Consider the following 23,407-nt stretch of genomic DNA (forward strand, 5'->3'; position numbering starts at 1 on the left):
ATTAAGCATTTTGATTTGGAAAAGAAGAGATGATTGAAATTCTTTTAGGCCAAAAGATCTGTAACTTCCATAGTGGCAATTTAGAGATGTCATCCTTTATCTGCATCAGTTGTTAGATAGCTCTGGGTGATGCTGAGATTCAGCTGTCTATCAACTGTCCACCAGGATCAAACCAAAATTAATAACTATTTTGTCTGAAATAATTTTTTATTCAAGTACCTACAAGGATCCTGTTACATGAGATTATAGTCTCACTGTACGAGTCACCTATTGCAAAATCAAAATCCTGCTATTCTGATGCATTAGGAAATCCCAGCTGTAAATCTGGTTTTATTTTTTAATCTTTTTATAATCTAGAAGTCACATGACTTTCTGAGATAGAAAGCAAAAGAAAATGTGCATTTCTTCTGATATAAATAATTGCATCTTTTTTAGTTCATTTTTCTCTTTCAGCAATGTGTATAGCTAGCTGTGGCATAATAGGCAAGCTAAAATCTTACCTTGAACCCAATTCCTCTGTTCATTCACTGACTAAGAGGAATTGCTGGTATTCTCATGTGATTTGCAGACATTCAGCAATACCCTTCCTCATGAGGCACGTACTTCTGGTCAATTCTTTGAGTCTGTTTTGAGAGGAAATTCTGCTAGGGCAGTGGGTCACAGCCCCAGTGCCATATCAAAGGACATGGACTTTTCCACACTGTTGATGTTACTGAAAGTCAGTGCAGAGGAAAAAAATTATCAAACTGCAAATGAAGTGGGTTAAATATTTTGCCATGATGGGTCAGTTGTGTACCTGTCCTACCTCCTACATATCCATAAAAATGAAAAGCTGTTTCTGGAGGCCACTAGACTCTTTCCACCTACCATTTCCTAATGAAAACTGGAATGCAACATTTTTGTTATTCTCATTGCAGAAGGTAGTGTGTATTGGTGGGAATATTGGAGGTGAGGTTTTTCTCCACAGGTCTTAAGGCGTTTGTAAGTATGGAAGAATCCTAGTAGGATTTTCAGGAATTAATAGCTTCGGTCTGAGTGAAAGTTACCTTGGATACTCAATGCAGCCTAGCCATGGCAGGACATATTAAATGTAACTTGCTTGTCTGAGAAACTACTATATTAGCATAAACTGAAATCTAGGCCTCTGAGAAGCAACTTTCAGAATCCCAACTGATTGTTTATGGGGTCTTGGGTATATTTGCACTGCAGTAAATCTTGTGGGTTGAAAACTCTCTGACCTAACATGTTGAAGCACTTAAAATCCCACCTATTTCGGGAGCTTGAGGCTTTTCAACTTCAATTAATAAACACTGTGACAGTTTTAATGCTAGTATATGCATGTGAGCAGTTGCCCATTCAGGATGCTTCTGGTGTATGAGCCTCATGTAGTCACAGTTCAATCTGATTCCTTTCTGTCAAGTTCCAACTATGTCCTAACACAGTTTTACAAAACAGCAGGAAATGGAAACTCCAGACTAAGGCAAATAGCTGTGCTGTAAAATACATGGTTTTAAACAGACTACCAAGAGGACATGGAAGAGCTGTGTTACTCAATTGTAGTCATGGTTTTTCAGCTCTGAAAATTGTGTTGTATCATCTTATGTGTCCAGATTTCATAAAAACCAACATATTCCTTCCTTTTTCTTTTTGTTTGGTCGTCTATCTATAATTTATATATTTCTTTATTTCAAACTGATGACCAAACAACTGTACTTTTTTTGAGAAATGACATGATATTACTACAAGTTACTATAGCAATATCAGCTCCATGCACTATGAAACCAGTTTTTCAAACTGCTGCCATGGCAATACATCCAGAATTCCTATGTGAACTTTCAATCATTTGAAAATCAAGGAAGTTAGTAATGCTTCTGCTTTGCACGTTGGCACCAAAGTGTTCTCTTTTCCTTAAACCAGGCTATGAGTAAAATACTGCTAGAAAACTCATTTGTGTCCACCAGAATGTAGGGCTGATTCAGAAGGGCTGGGTCTTCTTTGCAGCACTGGTGGCTTTCCTCATGTTTTTTTGAGCTTCCTAACTTGGTTTCTGTTAGTGAGGAATATTCTTTTTATTCAGGTTTTTATTGGAAACATTGCAGAAACTGGGTAACATCCAGAAGTGCAGGTTGGTTTTGGCATCCAGACTGTAGTCTCTCATTTGAATTCTATATTTAGAAGAATATTCTCTATACATAGTTGTGGTAATTTTGCTGCCTTTTAGCCCTCTGGAAACCTATACAAGTATCTTGTCAATATGGGAGCTGAATACAGGTTCCCTTAAAGAGGGCTTTGAAAGGGTTCCCAGTGACTTAAGTTGGCACAAAATCAGACTCTTCATGTACTTCATTTTGCAGTGACTCTCTGAATACATTTTACAGAAGCCATGAAGGAAGACTGTTCCTGTCTTATTTTAAAATATTTAACTGCTTACACACATGAACACTGTGGAAGTAGCAGAGATGTCTTAAAACAAGCTTGCCTGTGCATACCATTTTTTTGGGAGAAGAGGCTAAAGGGTGGATCAGTGTTTCTAATGAACAGTTTCAGAGTCAGTAGTGAGTCCTTCACTGGGGAAGAGTCAGAAGACTGCATGAAGACCAATGGGAGAAGCATGTGAAAATAAGCATAAGGCAACAAGTTGGAAAGGAAAAGTTGTAAAGAGAGGGGAAGATAGCGTTTGAAAAAGATTTGAAGGGAAGTGGCATAATCTTTGAGGTGTTCTGCACTGGCCAGAAAGAAGAGATTCTTTAGGAGATAGTAGGATATGGGGTGTAGTAGAAGAATTGAGACAAATTTTATATATAGCAGCTTAATGGAAGGTCAGAGAGCATGAGGCAGATGAACAGTAGATGGATGCTGAAAATGGAAGTGAAGTATAGTGGTTATGAGAGACAGGTTGGTAAAGAGGTTGGGGACAGGGACAGCATAAACACAATGGGGTTTGATAAAAGTTTTAGAAGAGTTTTGTGGATCTGCAATTTTAAGAGCTCAAAAAGGAAATTGAATGGAAAATAAATAAATATGTACTCTGGGTTTATGCAGTCTGGGTTGGTATTTTTTCAAAGCAGACATTTTCCAGCTGCTTGGTAGAGAAGAGTTACAAGATCACTATGAGGAGGCCCAATGACAATGTTAGTGATTTCATAAAAATTTGATTGCTTCTTTTTACAGCTTATACACAAGAAAACTCAGTTGTCCTCACAGAAGTAAAAAGACATTTCTTTCTTTTGCAGGCTGCCAAAATGGCAAATTATTGCAAGTGTCAAAAGCTGAGTGACTTTCTGTTCCTTACATTTGCTGTTGTCTTCATTGTCAGTAGGCTTGGCATATATCCCTTATGGTGAGTAAGTACATCATTTCTTCAAATGCTAATCACCAAGCAAACTTTGAAATAACGAAGTTGTAACTGAACATGATTCATTGACATTACTCCATTTTCCAAAGCACCAAGGAGAGTTTCAGACATACCCAGGTTTGAAATAGCCTAGCTAGAGTGCCATTGTGTTTACTGTGTGTTAGACAAATACATGGGGCTTCTGCTGGTTTTAAGGTAGAAGTGGTTTGGAGACCATACAGCCTCAGGTTAGCAGTTGGTCAGCTGTGTTGCAACAAGGTAGAGAAAAATTAAAATATTAATCACGAAAAACACTGACCAAAGGCTAAGTTTGAAGTGGGAAATTCTCAATAGCTATCAGTGCACACTTAATGAACATGTTTAGCTTAAAGAAAAACACAGTGAGATAAGTCTGGACTACTGAAATTGGTATAAGGATGTTACTTAGCCATGCAGATTGCAATACTGCAGGCTACTCCTTTTCCACCCCTCCTTTGAACTGGAGTTCCTGGGGCAGCTGTGTAATACGTACATCTATAAGGTGTTACTGTAATCTCACCTCTTCCCCAACAAAGACAGGTGCTTGCATGTGCACACACTCTCTCCTCTATGTACACACACAAGCGTGTACACAAACGGAAGCGAGATGTTTGATTCTGTAGCTAGGGTTTTCAACATCCAGAAGGCAGCTGACTAATTAGGACATACACTGATGTACTTTGTTGTAGAAACTAACGCAAGTTTATCTGTAACCTGAACACTGTATATGAGGACAGCTGAGAGAAGGCATTGATCTTGTTCTTTTCTGCTCTGGATCCTTCCTTTCTTTTGTATTAACAGAACTAGCAAAAGTCTCTCTCTGTATTCCTCTGTATCTTAAGAAAGTAAGAGGTGTCTCATTGCATCAGAAGATAACAGTGACAGTTTTGTTGTTGGGAAGCACCACAGATGCCATAAATTTTACCCTTTGCAGAGTTTATTTGGAGAGATTACCACCAAGTTCCCTGATTAAGCATGCAGAGGATTTACAGATGCCAATGTCAACTTCCCTGCCACAGTTGTCTTTGAAATCCTCTATAATGATATCTCTTTGGTGTTTTGTTAATGCAAACAAGATAAGACCAAGGTGCCCTTAGGAGCTGTGTCATCAGTTCTGCTTAATAGTACAGTGTAGAAGTCTCATTTGATGACTCCAAAGATAATGTTGTAATGCCTGGTCCCCACTGCTGTGAGTTGGCGACAAAAGGTGAGAATGGATAGACACACAAACTGTTGTTTAGAAATGCTTGTTATTTTTTTCAAGGAGCAATTATTTGTTTCTTAAACAGCTTTGCTTCCCTTTCCTCAGTCCTTCCTTGAAGCCAACTTGTCCATTCACTGAATTTCTGTAAATGAAGTAAGCTAGTTTTTCTACTTGCATAATCTCAGATAGGAAAATAGTGGCACTCCTGCTGACAGGTTTTCATCTGTCTCTTCAGTTCTGTTCTATATTGAGAAATGGAGGGAGGACCCAAGTTCACCGGTGCATTTCTGCTGCTGGAGAGTGCAGTAAATGACTCTGCTTCAGGGAAGGCTCAGTCAGATGACTGAATTAAAGGGGAAGTCATACTTGGCCAACCTGATAACCTTCTATGATGAAATAACTGGCTTCTAATTACATAATCCAGTAATTCCTAGATGATGGGGCAGAGTGCTCCCTCAGCAAGTTTGCTCATGTTGCAACTCTTGAGGAGCTGCTGATGTACCAGAGGGTTGGGCTTCCATCCAGAGGGAAGGAACCTCAACAGGCTGGAGAAATGGCCAACAGGAACCTCAGAAATTCAGCAAAGACAAGTTCACAGTCCTGCGCCAGTAGTTTCTGGGGGCTCACCTGCAGGAAAGCAGCCTTGCACCAAAGGAACTTGGGCTTCCAGTGGGCACCAAGTGGAACAAGAGTCAGCAATGTGCCCATGAAGGCTGTTGGTATCCTGGACTGCATTAGGAGTGTTCCCAGCAGGCTGAGGAAAGTGATCCTTCCCCTCTGCTCAGCCCTTGCGAGGCCACACGTGGAACATCATGTCCAGGTCTGGTCTCCCCAGTACCAGAGAGATACAAATCTGTGGAAGACAGTCCAGCAAATGGTCACCAAGATTGATTAAGGGACTGGAGCACCTCTCACATGAGCAAGGGTGGGACTGCTTAGAACAGAGAAGAGAAAGCTCAGAATGGATGTTAGCAGTATATAGAAATATATGAAGGGGAAGTGGAAAGAAGACCAAGCCAGGCTCTTTTCAGTGTGCCCAAGGCTAGGGTCAGAGGCAGTGAGCATGAACAGTAACACAGGATGTTCCACTTGAACATCAGGAAACACATTTTCGCTGTAAGGGTGATCAAGGACTGGCACAGGGTGATCAAGGACTGGCATAGGTTGACCAGAGAGGTTGTGGAGTATCCACTCTTAGACATACTTCAAAGCCATCTGGACATGGTCCTATCCAACCTGCAGGAGGGTTGGATAGGATGATGTCCATACGTCCCTTTCAAACTCAGCCATTCTGTGATTCTGTGAGCTGTCTTATATGTTTAGCTGTGATTCCAGCATTTAAACCTTACTCTATATTATTTGAAATGGCAAAGAACAAACTACTGATTTGAATTTTTTTGTTATTCAAACACATAACTTACCAGATCACTGCTATGTGCTTGCTTTGCTGAATAATCAACCAAGAGCAGATTAATCTTTTCCTGAGTGCATGATTTTGAAAGAGGTCATTAGTCTTCACGCATTTAACTAGAAGCAGCTGCCCAATATTCTTTTGCTTTTGAGACATCTGAAAATCAGCAAGGTCCAGATTTTCCCATCCTTTACATTCTTACTATGGTAGTCAAATTTTGCAATGTCCACACTTTCAACCTGAAATGTTTGAAATAACACTGTTTATAACTGGAACTGAAGCTCAGAAACTGAAGCTTTACACTGTTTCAAGTGATTTCTGTGAAGTATTGCAGCCAAGTGTCTCATTGTGCAGGAAACCCTTGCTAAGACTACGCAAATTATAAATTAACATTGATGTGGCTAGTGGAAATCAGGTATCATAGAGCTGAAGTCTGTCCCTAAGTGTCCCTAATATACACCTTAAGCTGTCTGACTGGCAGAGTCCTAGAAGAGATTACCAGCACAACAATAAGTTATCTAGCAAGTTTCAAAACTTGAGCCCTGCTCTACAGCTGTGGCATTTTGTGCTGGTGTGTTCAGAATGTGCCCATCCTTTCCTGTATACATTAGTGACAACAGCACTTCCACACCACCTTAAATTGAACCTTGTCTGCTTCCTCCTCTGTAGAAGCTGGCCCAGTGTACTGAAAACAGGGTAAAATTGAAGCAAGTAGATCTGGGGAAGAGGGAAAGGGAAAAGGGCTGCCAAAGTGGCTTCTGTTACTGTTGTCTGCTTCCTTGGTACTGAATATTGGGCTAATGAGGGCAGCAGGTTACCGCCATGGGTAAGGTTTGCAACTGGGATGGAAAAGATCAGCATAGACTCTTAAAGGCAGTGAAGGCACAGGGATTGTTTATTTAAGGTGAATGCAGCAGCTGATAGTGTGCTGTGTGCTCCTGTGTCAAAGGGGGAGTGGTTACACTGGTGGTCCTCTGCCTCTCCTCTCCCTTGTCCTGGTGTAACCCCAGCTGCAATAAAGCCCAGTGCAGCTGCTCCCTTAATTCCCCTGGTTGGGTGGGGGAGAGAATCAGGAGGGTAGAAGTGAGAGAATTCATGGGCTGAGATAAAAACAGTACAATAGGTAAAGCAAAAGCAGCGCACCCAAGCAAAGCCAAAAAAGGCATTCATCCACCACTTCCCATGGGCAGGCAGGTGTTCAGCAATCCCCAGGACAGCAGGATTCCATGTGTAATGCTGACTTTGGAATAAAAACACCAGCACTCCAAACATGCCCTCCTTCCTCTCCCAGCTTTATATGCTGAGCATGACACCATATGGTGTCGGATATCCCTGTGGTCAGCTGAGGGCAGCTGTCCCAGCTGTGTCCCCTCCCAAGTCCTTGTGCACCCCCTGCCTCCTTGTTGATTGCATGGAGCAGAAAAGGTTTGGGTTCTGTGTAAGCCTTGCTCAGCAATAATGAAAACATCCCAGAATTATGTGAACTGTATTCAGCACAAATCGAGAACATAGCTTTTACTAGCTACTGTGATCCTACCCCAGCCCAAACCAACATATCCCTTAATCAATGAAGAATATATTTATTTATTTATTTGAATATGTAAATAGTTCATTGTGATTGATCTTTGATTTTTTAGACTATTTCCAGACTAAAGCCTTGATGTATGTATTCCTAATGGTTGCCCTTAGATACACCCAGAAGAAGTTTCCTATTCTCAGCTGTACTGTATGCAATGCATGTGGGAGTCAGAGTTAGCAGGGATGAAGCATGGGATGTGTGAGCTTGTCTCTCCTAAATCCTTTTTCTTTATGAAACAGCAATTCTAAAGCTTCACCCCCATTAGCGTGCATGTCAGCAAAGATGAGTCACTGGAGTGGCAGCAGGCCAGGAAGCATAGTTTTGCTCTCCTTTGCTGAAAATTCAAAATAGCAAAATTTGGTGCTGATTAATATTACATAAATATGCAGATTTTTCTAGCATAAAAGCTGAGAGATAAAAAAAATCAGTGTGCATGTAATTTAAAAGGAAAACTGTAATTTATAAGAAAACTTCCTCCACGCAGGAAGGTGAATACCCAAGGCAGGCTTCAAGAGATGTCACTTCCGAAGCACTGGCATGCTGTTGTGCTCCAGTTTTGCACAAGTGCCATTTAATTTTGCTTAAAGGTGCTGATAAAGAATTCAGAATGTATCAAATGCTGTTGTTTGAAGGTTGTTTAACAGCAGGGCTAAGACAAAAGAAACTGGCAATTAGGTATATATTTAGCAGTCTTTCTGCAGGCATCTGGAGTTCATTTCAGCAATAATTCAAAAGCCCCAGGATGCTTTCTGCCTCCTGCTGCTAAGTGAATGTAGGAGTAAAGCTGCTATTTTCACTGACAAGACATTTTGCTTGTGAAATTCTCCCACTTGCACATAATCACTGTTCTAGCAAATTACAACATAAAACACAACTTTCCATGAGTCAGGGGGGAACATGATGCCTTCTCAGGTGATACAGGATTGTAGAGAGAATGAAATTAATCTCAAACAAAAAAACCTGATATAAATTATGTGAAACCTTGGCTAGTCTAATCAGGCTGGGCAAAACCTTTACCTTAGGCCTTTTTTCCTTTGCTCATTGTGAGCTGCAGAGTTCATGTTGTGAGAGCCATGAAACTCTTCAAGTGTGCGCTGTGCAGAAGACCCAAGACTACTCACTTACTTTCCTTATTCTTCTGGAATACATGATTTCTTTGACTGGGCAGTTTGAATAAATCTCCCAGTGATGTGAAGAGTTTGGTATCTAAAACTGGTTTCACAAAGTGATTGTGAACCAGGATATTTCCCAAAGCTTCAGCAGAAGAAAGGTGGTCAGATTTGAGGGAGATGTAAGGTTACTAAAATGTTCATCATTTTAAAAGACAGCTTAGAGTAACTTCTGGTGAAGGTGTAACTTTGGGGTTTGAAAGAAGAATGAGAAAGCTCTCAGAAAAGCTGGGATGATGTGTACCAGGTGAAGGCATGAAGTTAGGTAAATTCAGGTTCTTCCAAGTTGCTATGACTAGTATAAGTATGCAGTTTTCCTGAGTTTTTCACTTTTTTTCATTACTTTTATAACGAGTTGTATTGTATGAGGGGTAGGACACCGTGGGTTTCAGGGAAGTGTTGCTGACAAGTACTGCTGTCAAAGGGCAAGGAAGCAGGTGAACAGCACTGGCAGTCCTGCAACCTGTGAGGTCTCAACATGCACATGTTACATATGTGCACTGACAAAGGTAAGAGTGCCTTAACTATACAAATTTAAATAAAAGCCTGATTTAAGCTGATTATAAAGAACAGGGGTCACGTTTTGCATATGCTGTCCCCCAAATTCTCATCCAGGCAAATTTGGTATAATCCAGGTAGTCTGTGCGCCTTACTGTTCTTGTGCCCTTCATACACTGTTAGTGCCCGGATACTGTATCACATTAACAACTATGAGGACAGACAGTCACCCACTTTGGTTAGTTGGCATAGTTTTTTTGATGTTGGTGAGTATGTCTTAACGGATCTTCTGTTTGTGAGCCTGTTTTGAACGATTCTATGAAAAAAAAAGGGAAAGTCTCTTGCTGTTAAAATTCAAAGCTTTCAGGTGTATGTCTCCTCATCAATTGCAATGTACAGTTGTTAAATGTGACTTTAGTGCCAACATAATCTTATATAAGCATGGATCTGCCAGTTCTCAGAAGAACAACTTTGTTCCTTATTATTCTTTCATTTTTAAAGCTCATGAGTGTACACAGTCTGGCTCATGGGGCATTTCCAATTGCCTCGTCACAGCAATGAGTATCTGTATGAACCAGACAAGCATGGCATGATTCTTGATGAGTTAAAATTAACTTCCGTTCACCATGGTGAGCTGTAATGAACCCTAGTTACTTATTACCAGACTTTCTCTCACCTCGCATGAGTGGGCAAATAGCTCCTGAGTTTCATCACTGCTTGAACACTAGTGTGAGAATCGCCATGCTGCTAACGCACACAGGGTCTCCAAACACAGATACAGGATTGCCAGTTTGCACTGTTCTCTTTTCTTTCTTTTATCATGGAATCAGCTTCTCCCTGAACCTCTCTTTTGTCTAGCTTTGTTCTTCTTTAGCTGGTACTGGCTGGTTTTGTGCAGCACTTAACATGCAGGGAATTTGAGTTGTCTTCTTTCATACTGGTTTTCTTTCCTGGCACATTTTTCTCCTATTTGGTCTTTGAAGCATGTGTATTGTGTGGGAAGATAGCATGTGGACCCCGGCAGAGTCACCCTGCGTCATTCCTCTGAAGATCCTGAAAGAACGGAAAGCTCCAACCCTCTCTTAACAGCACCCTACTGTGTCAAAGCAATATGTAGGCAGGAGTTAAAGCAAGAATACTGCTCAGTTACTTGGCATGGTAAGAATTTAGGTAGCCAGATGAATCCCAGCTGTCCAGACCATGTCTGGACTCTGAACAAACACAGTGTTTTGTAATGGTTTTAGTTACTCTTGCTGCATTGAAAACCCTTCTAGCCTGGCTAATATTATGTATAAAGCTAAACATCTCTACAGTAAAATAACTTCTTAATTAGGATAATAAATCTCTTCTGATACTGTTTTGAGCTCATTTTGCTGAGAATATTGTCTAAACCAGAGCACAACATTAAGTTGCTTGTGGTTAGCAGATACTGAAGGAATAAATTATGATTTTGATACTTGATTCCTGATGTTATGCATGTTGTCATTGAGTGGATGCTGTAGGACTAACAACAATTATCTAATTTGCTTATATTTCAGTCTGATTGTAGTTTCAGCAAGCAGCTTATAATCAAACAGTTTATCAAGAGCATTTAATAAAAAGATTTTGGCAAACTAATGATAATGTATTTGAAAAACTCACGGACTTCAATTTATGGATTAAGAAGAAAGTTTAGTTAACTAAGTCTTCATAAATTTACTCACAACTCTTGTCTTAGCTCTTTAGCAGAACAAATATAACGTCATCCCATCTGCTTATGACAAAACATTATCTGATGTTGTCCTTTCTAATGCCTGGTTATTTTATTTCTTCAAATTGTTTACTGCTCTTGTGAACTTGGGCCTCTGTAGTTGTACCAGAAGCAAAGCTGAAGCCTTTGAGTGCCAGGTTAATACTGTTCTAGCTATTTCCAGGAAAGCTGTTAGAAATGGAAAGGTTACAAGTGTCATTCATCATTGTGAGCTTGCAATGTAAATAACAAAAAGTGGCATTTGCTCAGTATTTCCATTTTTAAGATTTTTATGTGATCATAACAAGAAAAGATTATTTGAAAAAGGATTTCATCAGAATTCTAAACCTGATTCTTACCCTCATTTTTAGTTTCTAAAGACTGTACTCTGTGGCTATAATAATGCTTTCTGTTGTCAAGGATAAGCTATTCCATCAGTGTTCTCACTTTCCTCCTTTTATTATGAAATATGTCCTTTCTAATGCTCAAAATTACTCTGATGAGTGTAAATGTCTCAGGGGCAGGGAAGCAGCACTGGTATTTCTCTTGTAGCCAGACATGTTAGCCATTTTTAAATCAGCTTAGCCGGGCGTGGTGACTGGACAGTATGGGCGACCTGTGGAGGCAGAACTGAGGGTTGCTTCCACCATGGTAGTCAGGTTCCCATATAAATTGCTTTGTAGTCAGCTGAAGTTCTCCAAGTCTTCTCTGAAGTTGCATCACTTGCACGAAGGAGGGGAGAAAAAAAGAAGCTGGCCATTGGAATTTTCAGTTTGACTGGGTGTTTTTCTGAAAGAGAGGGATGTAAGGAAACTTTGAACCAAAATATACCACTAAGAATTGTCCATTCTGTGGATGGAAAAGCTGTGCTGGTACAGTAGTACCACACACAGCCCACACAAGTGCTGACAGTTGAGGTGGATGTAGGTAGTTCGAGTGTATCCAAATATTCTGCCTCTTCTCAGCCCCTTTTCTCTTGGAAGATGCCTCTGTAGCATCAGCTTTACTGTTAGTAGCACATATTTTGTAGTGCTAGAGAGCCCATATAAAAGCAGAACACTGTAAGCTTCTGATGAATGTGGGATGTAAAAATCTCTACAAAAATATGGAAGTAAGTTAACTTACCAACTTGAAATAGTAAGTGACTTATGGATAGTGTGTTCACCAGCCATGATGCAGTTAGGACCAGGATCTGAGTAGTGTTCAGCTAGAAGAAGGTCATTGTGACTAAACACTTCAGGAGATACCCAGCAGCCATGTAAGTGAGCACATTATGATGGTTTTATCAGTGTTGCAAAATGGCAGAGTTTGATCCATAATAAATGAAAATAGAGATCATTATTAAGAAAATTGGATTAAACTGAAAACTGTTTAAGGGTGATTTCACAGACTGTAGAGAGAAAATTCTTATGATGCTTTTCATAGAAAAGTAAAGTTGATTGGAGTTTTGGTGGCGGGTTTTTTCCTCCCCATCCACAACTGGACCATACTACTTGAGTCATTTGTTTGAAATTTGAAAGTTGAGTCCCTGGCAGACACTGTGCCACCACACTTCCTTAAGCTGCATGATTTCTATGGATTTAAAAAAATTTACATTACTCTAGGAAACTAGACCAACAAATCCCAAGTGTGATACCCCTACTATTAATGGTAAATAAGCCACCTAAAAGTCACTGGGTACCTGACAAAAAAATGAATGCAGCTGTTCTGGGATGGTTTGTGGGCTTTTGAATTAGTTCTCTTCCATTCCTGCGTTTACAGAAAGTTTGGGTGCTGAAATGTCTGCCATGGCAGATAGTTAAGCACAACTGCACGTATTTTTAGTCAACAGGAAGAGGCATGAGGAAGGATTTTTTTATACCCTGATACTCTGTTTTGCAAAGATTCAAAACTACAGTTTACAAAAAATGCTTTGTTTGGAGAATAACGTGAACTCCAGGCAAATGGATCTTGATATGTGTTTGCTGTTGCTCATATGAAAGTTTTATGTGTGCCTGGATATTTTCAGTTTTGGAAGTGTCATTCTTAGTATAACATAGTTTCTGTGTGCCTGTGTGCTATTATCACAGGCCTTTACACAAGCATTTTGCTGTAACACATTACTGATGCAACATTTTGCTGAGTATAATTACATTCTGGTAGGAAATATGAATTCCCTCCATATCCTGATATCTATTAAAAGATCTCCAGAGGTTTGAGCTTGTATTGTGAAGACATCTCTGACCTTGTATTCTTGTTTTTTTTCTATCCACAAGAGTGTAAATACTACTATTCATACCAGTGGCTGCAGAAACAGTTAATGGCCAGTAACTGCTGATGAGAACAAATTGAGTGAAAAGCATAGCTGAAACCAGGACAGTGACAGTTTAATCAGAATGGTCTCTTTTACAGTATATCAAACATGAGTGATTTGCTGCCTGTCTCATCATTTTAGATAAGTAATTGGAAATCCTATTGATCTGCACGGGGCTTAAAATAACACAGTCTCAGTCGCAGTGCTGTGATTTCTGCAAAGGCATGTTGTTCCTAATTAGTATTAGGACAGGAGCCACCCATCTCTACAGCAGCTGAGCTTGTATTGGCACCATGTCAGGAAATCCTCTGATGTGGGGCTAGTATGGGTGAGCAGAATGCCATGTGATGCTGAGCTCACTGATGAAATTGGAGTGTGTGGATTTAATGTGGCTCTGAATACTGCCTCAAGAGTTTATTCTTTCTGTAGCTGCATTTTGCAGGGATCTTTCATCAGCTGCCTAAAAGAAGAGGGTAATGAGCATCACCAAGCAAACAATCTGAGGAATCAGTCTGAGATGCTGTTGAAAGATCATCTCTGACTCTCCCAGTCCTTCTTTCCCTTTTTCATTGTTTCTGTATGGTTCATCTGACTTGTTTCTGTATGGTTCATCTGACTTGTCTCAGTTCACAGGGGGTCTCTGCTACTCCTCTCGTATTTGCCATGCACTGTTTAGTAGCTTAAGTCCTACTCTGTGAGGCTGAAAACATAGGAGATAGCAGGATCTGAAAAGAGAAACAAGCTTGTTCTCTGCTCAGCAAGAACCAAGAAGCATCTGTTCAGAGCAGAACAGTGATATAGACACAGCAGCTGGCCAAGCTGAAACTCAGAAGATGAAGAATTTGGCAGTTCAGCCCTTTATGTACTGGGTTTGCTATGAATATATAGCTGTGCTGCAGCTTGAGGACTCCAATATAGGAGGTGCTATAGTTCCTTCAATTTAATGACAATTTTGTGTATCATTCCATACATTTCTCAGGTAAAAAGTTGTGTAATTGATCTAAAGATTCTCATCCAGAAATATCTGTGTGTCATGTCAGTTGTGTAGCATTGTCATTAAAAGTAGCTAGGACAGCCTGGGATATGAAGTCCTATTAGATTTCAGTCAAGGTCAAAATCCCAGAGATAAAACTTAACTACTGATGAAATGTAGCTGATTTATCATACTTGATCAACATGTGTGCATACATGTGCTTTCACACTCGACTGCCTCTTCATTTATCTCTGAATCTCAGTGGTACTTTTTTCTTACCTGTCAGTTTTAGGGCATCTTTTAAGGCAGTAGTCCATGGTGTTTCATATACAAGCCAATTCTCCCAGCATCTTTATGTGGCCAACAAAATGTACCAGTATATTTGGAATATTTGTGCTCATCATTGACAAAAAGTGAACTATGTAAAGAAATTGGAAAATTTCTTGGATGACATGAGTTAATATAACAGCTAAATCCAGAATTTAGAACTCCCAACTCTTTGTTCTTTGGTCTTCCTAACTTTTTACCATGTATAATGGAGAATAAATTACTATGTTTTTGCAGCAGAAGTAAGGGCAATTGTTTATGTTTTTAAGGAAAAATTCAAGAAAAGCAGAAACTTTGAAGCATTGCTGGCAGTAGTATTGTTGAGTTACTTGTGCTAAATAGGATCTGAATGTCATTAATGTCCACCTAGATGTAATTACCTATTTTCTCTATCATGAATGCAGTATTGAAATATGTCCCAGTACAGGTGGTTATTTTGCAATATAGAATACTGTTGTCTAATATACACTTGGTAAAGGAGATAAAGATATTATTTAGACAAGCTGGTATCATTGTGCTGTCCTTGGCCATACTTTGAGCCTTCTGACTACTGTACTGTGGTAACAACATGACTTTAATTCATCATGTTTCACATACAGTATGTTGGTCAGTGGACAGTGCTGCAGAAGTTATGACAACTTGCAGTAGCACTTATTTCACCTGCACAGTTTCTGCTCTCATTGAATGTGATAATAGTGTCCATCATCCTGCTATGCTTCTTTCTGCAGAGTTCATCATTCATTTCCTGCTTATCTGGAAGAATGCCTACCCTTTCCACATTATACCCTTTTTTGCCTCTTTTCATTTCTCTCAGGATCCCATCAGAAACAAACACAGCACATTTTTGACAGTTCTCAGACAAACATAAATAAGCATTTTACTCTTCCACCTATTCCTCTCTTTCATTATCCCTCTTCCTTCATCTCCAGGTTCTCCTTTTATCCCTGGTGCAAGACAAGGGATCAGCTTGCCAAGAATTAGTAGCTGTTACCCAAGAGCCTGGACTTGGGCCCACTAAGTTGAAGGGAGGGAATGTAATCTTACTGAGTCAGTATATGGGTCTGTTTCCAATAGTCTCCCAAGTACTGCTTTGCTGGCCAGATAAAGGGTTAGACAGTAGAGGAAAAGCCTGTGTTGCTGTTGATGTGTTGCAACTGATTATTTAGTAGTTGTTGAAAATGCATTATTTTTATTCTGAGTGTTCAATTAGAGTGGTAGTCCAGTAAGTACAGGATTAGCTCACACAGTGGCTCAGATACTGTGACAGCATTCCTGAAAGAATACCACAGATTTCTGTAACAGTAGATTGCATCTTAATTCAAGATGCTAAACTGAGAGCTTCACACAGCCAGGTGCACAACTGTGCTTGGGATGCATTTAATGAAGGAACCTTCCATGAGATTGTGTTTTTTGTCCAGCTATCAAAATCTTTCAGGGCCTCAGAAAAATCTGTACAGTCCAGAATCTATCTTCAAAAGCAGAAACTAACATTCAGTTTCAAATTGCAAAGATCTGAGAAATGCTGACCAAAGTTTTCAGAAAGGTAGAGCACTTGCAGCTTAAAGTAATTTCCCAGTGTGAGATCAAGTCCAGCTGTTTCAAGTCAGATACCCAAGAATCAAAGTTCATGCCATTCATTATGAAAAGCTGGGATTTAACCACTGGAGAGCTTTGAAAAATTCCAGGAAGCATGTTTGCAGATTTAAGGGCCTGAGTGCTTTTCTGAGTATTTGAACCTGAGATTTATTTGCATATACATCATATAGGCACTTTCTGCTTCATGTAATCCATTTTCATTCTGCTTTTTCCAGTCCCTGTTGTGTAGTTGGTTAAAATGCTTCCATTGAATACTTTTAGCAGTGTAATTGATGAAAAGTGGTCTAGCCTTTCTTCTTTCTCCCCCTTCCTCAGTCTGTAAAGGTAGAATTTCTCCGTGTATTCCGCTTAATAAACTTGTGATTTTTTTTCCCATTTCAGACTTCTAATATGAAATAATTTATTTATTTGGAGAGTTTATTTGCTTGGATCCATTTTTTCTGTCATTTTCTGTATATTTCACTCAGCTTCTGCTCAGTCCTAGGTGCTTAGACATAGCCTTACCTCTATCTGCACACCAAGCCTGCACATCAGATCACTGACCCCTCTTAGCATTGCTCAGCTTTGTACAGCTTTACTGAAGAATTCCAGTCCTGTCTTTATTTTGCCAGACATGAGCAGGTTAGAAAGTGGTCTGCTTTTTCAATGAAGGGTTATTTCCCGTATCGGATACACACTAGATGACTCATTGGCACATGAAACTTCTTTTGGTACCCAGAAGGACTCGTTTTGGCCTTGTTTTCTTCCTGACTTCTGCAAGACTGGACCATCAGCATTTCTAATGCTGCTTTTTTGACTTAACTTGTGTGGAAGTCTCCAGGGATGAATTTGGTCCAGTGAATGAAAATACAAACAGAAACCTGTAGAAACTGCATCTAAAGTTCTGGAGCATATGAATTTTAGACATGAAGACAGTTGGGTGTAAACAGGGGTAACGTTATATGCAAGAGTTGTTGGTTTCAAGTTTGAATTTAATATAATGGTTAGAACTGCAATAAGCACTGGTGAAGTAAAACTGTGCTGACTAGAGAGCTCTGTTTTGAAATGCATGAGAGCTTCTCCTTGAACTGTAAAGTGGGTTATTGCTGTTCCACGTTGCTGCTGCTGCTACTGCTATTGGTACAAAGTTGAGACAGAAGAGTTCTTTCTGACAGAAGCTATAATATGACAAGGTCTTTGCACACTGGAAAACAGTTTCTTTTTCTGATATTCACTCCATAAACTGAAGACATTGTGAAAACACAACAGTATAGTAAGATTGTAAAACATCAACTTCTCAATAAATTATGAGGCATATGTGCAGTTTAATGTAAGAAGGCAAAAATAAAAAGGTAGAATTACTATGAAATGCCCCTACAGTATTAGGGCCAGTGTATTAGAAATCACCAATTGATTTTTGATCATTGCTCTTTTACACATAAATCATTACCCCTAAATGTTATATTTTGGGTTTGCTGTCTGTACATAACTTCTTATTAATACTAATTTAACTCATTTTATGTTGTTGTAAAGGGGCTGTGGCAAATGTGATTACTTATTAAAAAGCTGGCATCGGTATCTGTACCTTCTCCACTAAGCACTGTGCTGCTCTGCAGCCTGTGTAGGACCCCAGTGCCATCCGTGCCCCGGACACGTCTAGTGCCCAGGAGCTTCTTTGAGCCATGCAGGACCCAATGCCATCCATGCCCGGGATGCATCTGGTGCTCAGGAGCCTCTTTGAGCCATGCAGGACCCGGTGTCATCCGTGCCCGGGGTGCAGCTGGTGCTCAGAAGCCTCTCCGAGCCTTGCAGGACCCGGTGCCATCCGTGTCCAGGACGCAGCTGGTGCCCAGGAGCGGGCCGGGCGTTGTCTTGGTTAAATGCGCCATCTAGTGACTAGCGGGTGATAGTTAATTAAAAAAAAATAATAATATAAAGCCGATGGAGCTTTTAATGAATTTTTATACCAGCAGGGAAAATTGATGAAGATTGATAAATCTTTTAATTGCCTCTTTTTTCTCTCCCTAATTAACAGCAATCTCTTTATCGTTATTTGTTTCAAAAATGCCATTGTTTCTATTGTCTCTTCTCCACTCTTCTCTCAAGCCATTGTTTGCTGGGGTTCAGATTGAAATCATCTGCTGTGATGGAATATTTGGGCAGAAAATTAGTACTGTATTCACAAAGCTTCAAAAGACATAACATCAGTTACTCCCTGCATCTGATATGCTGATTCTCAAAAACTTGATTCACATGTCTAGAATTGCCTGAATTTCTTAGAATCATAGGATGATTTAGGTTACAGGAGATCTTTAAATGTCATGTAATCCAATCCCCATGCAATGATCAGGGACTTATCCATCTAGATCAGGTTGCTCAGAGCCTTGTCCAACCTGACCTTGAATGTTTCCAGGAACGGAGAATCTACCTCTCTGAGCAACCCATTCCAGAATTTTACCACCCTCACTGTAAAACATCTCTTTCTTTTAGGTTAAAACTGTTACCCATTGTTCTATCTCAGCAGGATCCACTAAAAAGTTTGTCTGCATTTTTCTTATAAGCCCCCTTTAAGTGTCGAAAGGCTGCAATAAGGTTTCCCATCCCTTGCTGCCCTGTTGTCCACCTCTCCTTTATGTAACTGCTAAACCTCACTCTTGGTTGTACATGAGTGATGTGCAAATTGGATTTTGTGCAGAAAGTGGCCCTGGGACTTTCTAGTAGCTCAGCAGTCAGTGTAGGCACCCAGGATGTTCAAGACCCAGGGTTAAACCTCTTGACTGATCGACTGTTTTGAACTTGGATTTCTGTTGGTGCTAAGGTTTCCACTAAATAAGAGTTTATGTTGGGACACACAGCCAAGCACACACACACACACACACACACACACACACTTCTTAGAAAACCCCATAAGAAGGTGAATCCTGCCACATATGTGCCATTTTTCAGGTGCCACTGAAGTTTCACTTTAATGAACGGTCTCATACTGTTTCATCTCCGCACAGCACTTACTTGCATTGCTGATACCAACTGGAGAAAGATATCCTTAGTTGTGTACACTGAAACAAACCCTTCAGCTTTGAGACTGGCTTTGGGAGAGAGGGCTTCACTTAAAGAGCATTTGCCTGGCTCTTGGTACAGGTTTGTCTCATTTAACACAGGAAAGATTGCAGCTCACTGTCACAGCCTGGGAACATGGTTTGAAGAACATGGTACTGCATGTGGATTGCACTGTAGCGTAACAGTCCTCATACATGCTCTTACCCTATGCTGATATGGGCATACCAAACCCCTACTGGAGGCAGTTGAGATGGAATGACTTTGTTATTAAATAATGGAATAAAGTAAATTTTGTAATTAATCATGGAAGAGGTCATTTTGGTCAACCAACACTTGCCAGTTTCATAGATAAAGAGAAGAAATGCACACAGAAGATCTTGTGTGATTCAGTCCAAGTCACTACTATTTTGAGAACCAACTGCACATGTGGATCCCATCTAATCAAATACTTGTCATCTTGTTTTAAAAAGGGCTTCTTTGAGATGTGTTGGCTTAAGGAAAGTGTTATTATTTTTCTGTCCCTGTCTCTTCTAGGATATTAAACACAACATCATTTGAACTGTATGAAGCTCTGGGCAATTTTCCTGCGTTGTGGGTCCTCAATGTTCTTCTTATGGTTCTTCAAATTCTACACTGTCTTTGGTCTTACCTAATCATGAAGACAGCCTACAAAGCTATTTTGAAGGGCAAGGTAAGAGAGTACGGTTCTGTTTCATGATTTTAACTTTTTCATATCAATACAGATAACTTCTTGATTATTTTTTTTTCTCATCAATAACACACTACTGAAGACGCATCTTGTTTTATGTAAACTCTTCTTTCTTTTCATGGAAAATTTCTTCCACTCCTAACAGTTGTCAGATAAGTTAATAATACTCTTTATAGTGATTGAATTTATATGTGTTTCCACACTTTTTTTTATAATCTGTACCGAACACTAAACCAAAAAAGAAAAAAAAAAGGCAAGCAAACTACTTTCTTAGGGCTGCCAGTTCTGTTTTTCTTCTTTAGAGTAATTGTTAGCAAAATGTTCATTTTCCAGCTGGAAGTGATAGCAGTAATAATGCAAACTAAAATTCTGCTGCCTTTGCCAGTGGGAAAGTTACAGATCACAACCTCTTTTGTTTTGATATTAGTGACAAAACAATAAAACAATCCCACTTCTGCAAAGGGCCATGGATTTTCTTTCTAGTATTCTCACAGCAAGACCATTTGGCATAAAATTTAGTGTCTTGCTGCAACTGGTTCATTTGGCAGGAAGATGGCACACATAGAAATGCTCACCCCATCACACTTGCTGTGCAGATACGGTGCTCACGTGTAGGTGGTATCACTAATGCTTGCAGGTCACATAAAGTACAGGGCATTTTGCCCTTAAGGAGTAGAACACGAGTCAATGTTTTAGACATGTGACTACCCCTGAAATGAATGGGATTGTTCTGCAGAAAACTGCTTCCTAGGAATGTCCTGGAGACCTCAGCCTTGCACCAGACAGAGTCCAAAAATACCACTCACTCTGTATGAAAGACAGTGCATTCATGACCTGTATTTTGCCTGAAAGCCACACTTCAGTCTCCTCTGCTTTTAGCAATTATTAGCCTCAGCTGTCCTGTCTGAATTACACCAGTGACTTCCAAGAGTCCTTCCTACTCTGTCTTACTCTGCTTGTTTATCCTTTCCCTTGTGCTGTGCTGGAAGGCTGGGAAGTGGAACCCCTTGCAAGTAAGTTTCTTTCAATTTACTTTGCAGAAGATTGATTCTGACAATGCTGGTGTTTGTGTTTTGGTTTGGTTTTTTAATTTGTGATTTCTGCTTGGTATTTTATCCATTGTTGACATTTATATATTCAAATTAAAGCTATCTTTAAAGGCCATTTTTACTTTCTGGCTATGTATTGCCTAAGACCATTCAAACCCCACTTCTATCTGTAGTATCTGGGTGCCATTATACTGCAACCTTTTTTTACACACACACACATATATATAAATTTAAATATAAATTAAAAATATTTAAATAAATATAAATATATAAATAAATAGCAGAGCAGCTGTTCTGTCACCGTTCAGGATGCATACTTGAGAGTGTAAGTCCTCCACCTTGTAGTTTTAACAATTGCATAGAAGAAAATACAGAGTGTACAAGATTAAAGTTAGACACTTGCAGCAACACAGTGACCAGGCTAAAGATGCATATACATAGAGAGAGAGAGAGAGAGAGAGAGACAGACAGACAGACAGACAGACAGACAGACAGACAGACAGACAGATCTGTATATCATATACATACAGGATTCTTGTTCCTTCAGATTTTAACTTGCTTCCTCACTTGCAACTCTGTTCTTTTCATTTCTGCAGTAAAATAAGAAGTGTTTTCACAGCACATTAGAGATACCTTACAGTAGATCTTCCTCCTTAAGTATTGTTTTTTTTTTTTAGTACTAGTATCCACCTTTGGAACTGCTTGGCTGATAAAGCAATTTATTTTTTATATATACATATATTTATTTATTTTTATATCTATATATATACACGTATTTTCTATATATGTATTCTAGACTACTCCTACAGAAATTACTCCAGTGTGTTCTTTTGGCAATAAAAAGAACTAAAAACTGCAACATGTGTTGCATTCATATCAGGTTTTAAGTGCAAAGACCCTGCTTTGTTGTTGCTTTTTAAAAACAGAGCAGATCACACGTTCAACAGAAGTGGCTGCAGCATAGAATCTTCATTGGATTGTTTGGCTTTGGCAAGATCTTAGCAGAAGAATGAGCAGTGAATCTAATATATTAAGAGAATTTATATTGGTGCAGAATTGATCACAGGCTCTCAGTACCCTGTACTGAGATTATTATCATCTGTCTGATAAAAGTATAATTCAAAGTGTATTTCTGTACCCCTAACAGATTTAATATAAAAGCCTCTTTATATGAAAGACACTGAAATAATCTGTTAATTGAAGCTCTGTAAGTATGCAACCAAATTTCCAGCCACTGTTGATGTTCATGGGTGTCAGAATTGTGGGCTTTCTAGATACTGACATTAAAAACTTTACTTATTAGGAGATGTATGGGAACTGTGTTTCTTTTTTTCACTGGTCCCAAGCAGAATAATGTCACTCGGGTTTTATGATATTGTAAGGATAAGATTGGGAGCCCCAAAGGCTGTTTCTGAAATGAGAGCTGGAGAGCAGAATTGTCATGAGGACTTTCTGGAGTAGAGGAGAATTACTGTAAGCAAAAAAATTACATGCAGTGGCCCTATTATTTCATGGGTTTGAGTTTGGGGAAAAAGATTTGATGTGTTTTTCCCCCTTTATGTCCATTCACTATAGTAAAGTCAATTGTAATTGCCTGATGTGGCAACCAGGACAGCACGGAGAGATTTTGAGTAAACTGGGATGGATGCTCAGCTATATAAACAGGAGTAGAAATAGGTATGAAAGCTGAATCCTTAGAGCTGCATGCAGGTTAAACTTCAGACCTCTTTCTGTTGATGCTTTTTTTGTACTTTATCTTGTGTACTCCTATCAGTTTTGAAGATTTTCAAGGAAGTCAGATGGATATTAGCAGGCAATCCTTAGCAACTCCATCTGTTTTTGAAACACCTTTCCTGTGACACAGTTGGATTGCTCAAGTAGTTTTGTGATTCCTGTGTTAGGGAATGAACTGGACTATGTCCACAGCAAGCCCTGTTCTCACCACTTGTCTTAACAGAGACTGCAGTTACCTTGTGTGGTGAGTTATACTTTGGCCAGTACCCCTGTCTCCTCCTGTAGCACTGTTCCCCATAGCCACATGGTCTCTAGGGAATGAGTTGGGAGGTGAGGGGCAGGAAGTAAGGTTGAATATTTTGTACTATGACATCAAAGAGAAGCACCCCAAATCAAGGACAGGAAATAAAGTTATAGTTAGTAGGAGAGAAGAGGGACTGAGGTTGCATTTGGGAGCTTGGATTGTTGGTTACTTTAGTCTGTGCACAGCCCTTTGCCTTGAGCACTTGGACATTTTACCTTCAGTGCACAGGTGCTAAGTTCTCACCTTTCTTTGCACATGGCATATGTGTGTACAGACATCTGTGTTTGAAGTGTTTGAGTCTGGGAAGGTAAAGAAAGAGAAGTGTGCCAGGGCTGAGATTACCTTCAAAGCTAAAATTGAAAAATGAGTGAATTTCTAATTCTCTTGAACCAAAAAGCTGAGTTGTTTCCTTACAGTCACCTA

At 39.7% G+C, this 23,407-nt stretch overlaps 1 protein-coding gene across 3 annotated transcripts in view; it reads left to right on the plus strand.

Moving 5' to 3' along the window:
- The window catches only part of CERS6 (ceramide synthase 6), a 115,916-nt gene that overhangs the window by 85,850 nt on the left and 6,659 nt on the right, over nucleotides 1-23,407 (plus strand). For 2 of the 3 annotated variants that reach the window (XM_071561678.1, XM_071561677.1), the window contains 3 exons: nucleotides 3,234-3,340; nucleotides 19,723-19,879; nucleotides 20,887-20,910. In XM_071561678.1, the coding sequence (XP_071417779.1) occupies nucleotides 3,234-3,340; nucleotides 19,723-19,879; nucleotides 20,887-20,910 (288 nt within the window). The remainder of the gene's footprint in view (nucleotides 1-3,233; nucleotides 3,341-19,722; nucleotides 19,880-20,886; nucleotides 20,911-23,407) is intronic. The other variant, XM_071561679.1, reaches the window with a different exon arrangement.

Source organism: Pithys albifrons, chromosome 8 (genome assembly GCF_047495875.1).
Source record: "Pithys albifrons albifrons isolate INPA30051 chromosome 8, PitAlb_v1, whole genome shotgun sequence".
NCBI lineage: Eukaryota > Metazoa > Chordata > Aves > Passeriformes > Thamnophilidae > Pithys > Pithys albifrons.